Source organism: Cricetulus griseus, chromosome 6 (assembly GCF_003668045.3).
Source record: "Cricetulus griseus strain 17A/GY chromosome 6, alternate assembly CriGri-PICRH-1.0, whole genome shotgun sequence".
NCBI lineage: Eukaryota > Metazoa > Chordata > Mammalia > Rodentia > Cricetidae > Cricetulus > Cricetulus griseus.
Window position 1 is genome coordinate 129,443,365 of NC_048599.1, and position 6,000 is coordinate 129,449,364.

Sequence of the window (6,000 nt, forward strand, 5' to 3'; positions counted from 1 at the left end):
CACTGGCTTGGAAATAGCATAGGGCTCTGCTCCATTCATCAGCCACAACTTCAAGACACTCGCCAGTCATAAGGAAAGCCAGTCCTGCTCCCTGAAAAACAAAAACAAAAACAAAAACAGGAAACAGATTTTGATGAACTGCACTATGAGTCACCAGAGCTCATGTATGCATGATCTGTAGCTCCGCAGAGAGAAAGCCATGCTTCTCCAGGTTCCCACCCTCATCTAGCTAGGTAAGTCTAGCCCTGTTGATAGTTTACAAATATGTTGGCATTGCCTGCAGTCTTGTTGGGAGCAACCTGATGGTATCTGAAGATGCATCTGGTAATTCATATCCTTTAAGAAGGAACCTTTATGAATGAGAGGTGGTGTCTGAAATAAGACAGGTTCTTCTAGATATTTTGGCATTTTACAAAGCTTATAGAGATTGTCAACCAACAATGATTTTTCTCCATCCCTGGGGACGTTTGGCAACATCCACACACATTTCTGTTATAACTGCTGGACAGGGGGTTAGCTCGTGCCAAATAGGGCACCAGTTATTCTGCCAAACAAACTAGAAAGTACAGAGTCAATGAAAACAACAAAAATATACCCAACCTAACGAAAGTATCAGCAGCACCACAGCTGAGAAGGTATGATTACAAAAATTTAAATCAACAAAACAGGTTAGAATAGGGTCCGATAGCTTTCTAGATGAACCTCAGCTAACTTAATTGTGCAATACAAAAGACATGGGGAAGAAAAATAATAAAACTACCTACTTTATTTCAACGAATTTTTATGAAGGTTCCATTGGAGTAGGTTTGTTTGTTTGTTTGTTTGTTTATTGTTTTGTTTTGTTTTGAGACAGGGTTTCTCTGTATAGCAGCTATGGCTATCCTGGAACTAGCTCTTGTAGACCAAGCTAGCCTCAAACTCACAGAGATCCTCTGCCTCCTCTGCCTCTGCCTCTGCCTCTGCCTCTGCCTCTGCCTCTCTGCTCTCTGCTCTCTCTCTGCTCTCTCTGCTCTCTGCTCTCTCTCTGCTCTCTCTCTCTGCTCTCTCTCTCTCTGCTCTCTCTCTCTCTCTGCTCTCTCTCTCTCTCTGCTCTCTCTGCTCTCTGCTCTCTCTCTGCTCTCTCTCTCTCTCTCTCTCTCTCTCTCTGCCTCTCTCTGCCTCTCTCTCTGCCTCTCTCTGCCTCCTCTCTGCCTCTCTCTGCCTCTCTCTCTGCCTCTCTCTGCCTCTCTCTCTGCCTCTCTCTGCCTCTCGGCCTCTCTGCCTCTCTGCCTCTCTGCCTCTCGGCCTCTGCCTCTGCCTCCCAAGTGCTGGGATTAAAGGCGTGTGCCACTACTGCCTGGCTACAAATTTTATTGAAAGACTCAGGGACTTCACTTCAGAGTTTGTATATGGAATGAGTTTCTGAAATACTTTTTGGATCCAAAGAAGACACTGAGAGTGCTGTATCTCAGAAGTTCATTTTTATTCAGACAATTAAAAGGTCATTCTGCTCTATAAACCATCTGCATCTAGTTTATTGTTTAAAGGGAACCAGAAAACCTAGGAACTCTTCAGTGCACATGTTTTGAGTGTTGGCCAGTTCTCATGACAAGGTCACATTGTTAGCCCTTGAGATGACTTTTTTTTTTTTTTTTTTTAGAGAATGCTTTAGATATCAAGTCAATGGAATGTGTTTGTATACTTCATAATTTCCCACAAATTGTAATTCTAAACAAAACATTCTTTTGTGTAAGCAGCCAAGTAAAATTCTTCTTCCTTATTACAGATATGGTACTCTTTTCTCCAAACGAGTTTTAGCTTGAGACATTTGGGCAGCCAGAAAGGTCTGAAGAAAACTGAAAACCTGAAGCATGGTTTTGGCAGGCAGAAGCTATTCTGGTTCCCCTGTAATTTAGGTCGAGTGGTGTGTGGAAAGCTTCTGGGTAGCATCTAGCCTGGCAGTGGTTACTACTGTGATCTTGTCGTGGTCCTGGTTCTTAGCTCTGGAGTCAAATGCTAGATAATCATGTGGCAATTTCCTCCCTTCCACTTCGTGTTTCCCTCAGCTCCCAGCTACTGTCTCATTTTCAGCAGTGTGACATACCAAGGAGTCAATTCTAGAAAGGTCTAGGTACGCAGACAAACCACATTAATATAAAATGCATTTCTCTGCAAATCAAGCCCTACACAAAATAATCTATTAATTGATTACTATTAAATCATAAGTTTATATGTGATATGAAACAAATTCTACCAGTAACACAAGACTGAATGAACTCCGCTCAGTCAAGACCACGCCATTCCTTAAGCCAGTCCTCTTTCTGAGTGTGTTTTTAGTCATCATTTACTCTCTTGACATGAAGTTGCTTACCAGCTATTTCTTATATTCATGTAATGTATTGTGAATACCAAGAGAAAAAAATTCCCTAGGATTTTACAGTCTAATTTGAAAGCAAAAAAGAAACATTTATATTTACATTATAGCATGCCCTTGTTTATAACTTTTTCATAATCTGGGGCATATATACTGCTTATGAACAACTTTCTAAGGCAATCTAATTTACTGACATTGCAAGTTTATAGTAGATAAAAAGACTTACCTCCATTTTAGATACACAAGTGTAAATGAAGAGCTCAGTAATGGAACTGCCCTCATGTGGCTCCCAGAAGGCCACATGTGAGAAGGCCTGTTGCCCAGGAATCTGAAACCCAGATTGAGTGGATTTTTTTTTTTTTTTTGCTACTCTTATGGTGAAATGAAGAAGACAAACCACCATGGCAAAAGATAAGGAAGAGTAAAGAAATGAAAATGAACTTGCTCCTGACTAGAAAAAATAAATACCATTTTTTCATAGCAGAAATGATACTATATCTTATAATAATTTATAAACTTAGCAAGAGTCCAGTAAGGGTGCCACAGCATTACTTTATATGTCCTCACAGAACTGCCGTGAATATTTTAAAAAGTAAATAAATGAAAGAGCAAAATGTCAAAGATACCATGTACAGAGAAATTACGATGGAAAACCTGGCCTGTCAGATTCAGAACACTTATGAAATGATAACTTTTTAAAGAGTGCTTTACAGACTCACAACATGAGAGGAGAAAAGTCAGCAGAAGTAGAGAATTCAGAAACAAACTGATATGTTCATTAGGTATTCTTAATAACTAATAAGCAGAGTAACAAACCTAATAACATAGCAATTCCAGTTTAAAATCTGATGGGCCTTTTTCTTAGTAAAAACAAGAAACCGGTTAATAAATTAGTAACTCCCATGAAGTAAAATATAGCAAAAGAATTTGTACATTTTCTGTTTCAGATATTTATGCTTCGACACTTACATGACGGTATATAAACATAAAACAAATGAAGCCCTGTTGTAAATATGTCATAGAGATAAAGGCTTGCGATGACACTAAGCTGACTGTTATGCTGCCAGCTCATTGTGTCCCAGCATCCCTCACTAGGTCCAACTTCTTTCTTGTGGATAGGTAAGAAATAAAGGCCTCAGTTAAGTAACTTGCTCAAAGTCATGCAGCTGATAAACAAGAGAGGGAATGATATGAGAAGAAATAAATATCACATCAAATTTTAAGATGGAAACCTCTAATTTTGCCAGTAATAAAATAAATGTAAATACATGGGATTTATGAGTTAGCAGTTGTATTCACCAAAGCAATGAAAGCAATAGTATATCATAACTAAGACCAGCCAGACTTTTTGGGTAGCATCTGCATCAGGACCAGGACAGTATGAGTAATTTCCCTGAGCCATATAAACTAATACAATTCTGTTTGTCTCGGTAATCTCACACCACAAATTGAATCTAGTTCTTCTAGCCTCATTCCCTTCTCTGCCTTCCCATTGCTGACAGAAAACTGAGGCCCTGTTCATCCCTGACCTACACCTCAGCTGTTGTCTGTGGCAGGGTTGCTCCTGTTTCTGAAACTGTGCCTCCTGCAAAGGACTCACATTAGTCTCCAGCTCCTGGGCAGCTGTATGTTCAGTTCACCCTAGTGCCAGCATCCTTCCTAAACTCACAACACACAAGAACAGACTTGTAGTACTGCAATAGTAATAAGTGCATAGCTAATAGATTTTTTTGTAGAATGAACTTCAATTTCTTTTGTAGCAAGTGGGCTTCCTTGCAACCCTTCCCCAGCCTAGTATCTTACGAATTCTCATTCTTTTTTTTTTTTGCCATTTTCTGAATGCATCTGTTCATTTACCCACCCTCTTGTCTTGTGTTATCCATTGCTTAAATTCCTCTGTCCGTTCCCCCATAGCCACACTCATACCCTTTCTCCTCCTGACAAAATCCCAAGTCCAGTCAAGTCTCTTTACCACCCTTGCCTCTCTACCTCCATATTGCTATCCATACCAATTCCTTCACTTGCCACCTTTATGTCACACTGCACTACAGTCATTTGACATTTGGCTGCTGGAATGAGTCCATGGCAGAGCAACCTAGAAGACAGTTTCTAGGTGTTTATTACCATTTCAGGATGAGCTCCACACTTCAATCCCCCACAGATGAAGGTAAAGTTCCTATTCAGTGGCTGAGAAGCGCCTTACCTAGAAAAGCCTTGTTAATTCTGCCCACCCTTCCCTTCCAAACACTGAAGACATCCTCAGTGCAAGTAATGTAGCAACACACTCTAATTTCTCAGTGCAGCCTCCTGTGAGAGTCTGTGTTGCTACTATGGTCACTCCCAGGCGTGCCATGCCATGGCTTATTATCTTCTACTCCTGTAGCTCCTCTGAGTGGGATATGTGTAATTTCTGCTAGAACCAGAAGATGCAGAGCGAGCCTCAAGACAAGATCATTTTCCATCCTACCAGGGGGAAGACCGTGAAGATAATATGTTCCGGAATACAACTCCCAAAACATCTCTCAAGAAATGGTTCTCAGAAGTTATAGCTGTGTGAACATCACTGAGGAAAAAAATGTTCTTTCATTTTTATAAAATGGTCTCAAAGTTTGTGAGAAATGTACATTTAAGAAAGATACGTGGAAATCAGTTAATGGAAAAGATCAAGACATTAATAGACAAATAGGAATGTAGGACTAGATGTAACTATAAAAGCTTGTATCAGCATCCATAGCTTAGATGTGCTGAAACATAGGAGAAAGAATATCTCTGTAGAAAGGAGAGCTAAGAATATACCCCCACCCAGGGCTTTGGTGTTTCACTTTTTGTGTCCCTGCATTTGTATATTGTTGTGATTTAGATTGTGATGTGGTCACAGTAATATTTTCCCCACTTTGAGACCGGAGACAGCCCATGTGTCTCATCCTGTTTCTTGTACCTCTCAGAACTGGAATCTGACAGACAGCCCACCATGGGGAGTGTGTATCTGGACACATGCAGAGAGCTTTTCCAGCTCTGTTTCCCTCTGGCCTATGTTGTTTCACTCTCAAATGGAAAGCATCAGCTCCTTGCTGTTGTGAAATGAACACAACCAGGGCCTGGGAAGGTTAGCTGTCTAGTTCTGACTCTGCCTCTCGCCATTGGGTCATCTCTTCTAGCCTCATTCCATTCATCTATAAAACCAGTTCTTCAAAATGAGTTGGAACTAGGAGGTACTTTAGAGAGCAGGACTTCTCAACTTCAAATGAAATTCATATTGCTACTTGAAAACATTGTATCAAATTTTACGAAGAAAACAATTAGTATCGTAATGATACTTTTTCAAAACACATTCCTTATTATTTTGATGCCTGTTCTTGTTCTCCATAAAGTAACTGAGAGACATTAGTATAGACCAGGCAGGACTATGGCAGTCACCCTCCTCTGTGATTTGATTGCATCACTGCCTATCGTTTTCTTCTTGCCTCCAGGTACCCAGAGACTTCTTCCCCACCAAATCCATCCTTCCCTGTATCTGAAAGCTCAAGGAGCTCACAAACAGTGCCATATCTGATTTGAACTTTTCAAAGATGTGATTTCTTTCTTGAGTATGTTTTTCTCTTATCTTTACCAGTCAAATACAGATTCACTCTCTGTCCTTCCCAGAC

General features: G+C 40.3%; 1 protein-coding gene across 23 annotated transcripts in view; it reads left to right on the forward strand.

Annotated features, from left to right (window-relative positions):
* The window catches only part of Gtdc1 (glycosyltransferase like domain containing 1), a 329,610-nt gene that overhangs the window by 308,996 nt on the left and 14,614 nt on the right, over positions 1 to 6,000 (forward strand). The window contains exon 8 of one of the 23 annotated variants that reach the window (XM_035446175.1): positions 4,824 to 6,000. This exon is cut by the window's right edge and continues 3,495 nt beyond it. The exons of the other annotated variants lie outside the window; for them this stretch is intronic. Within the exon in view, the coding sequence (XP_035302066.1) occupies positions 4,824 to 4,837 (14 nt within the window). The 3' untranslated portion in view covers positions 4,838 to 6,000. The remainder of the gene's footprint in view (positions 1 to 4,823) is intronic. 23 annotated transcript variants of the gene reach the window in all.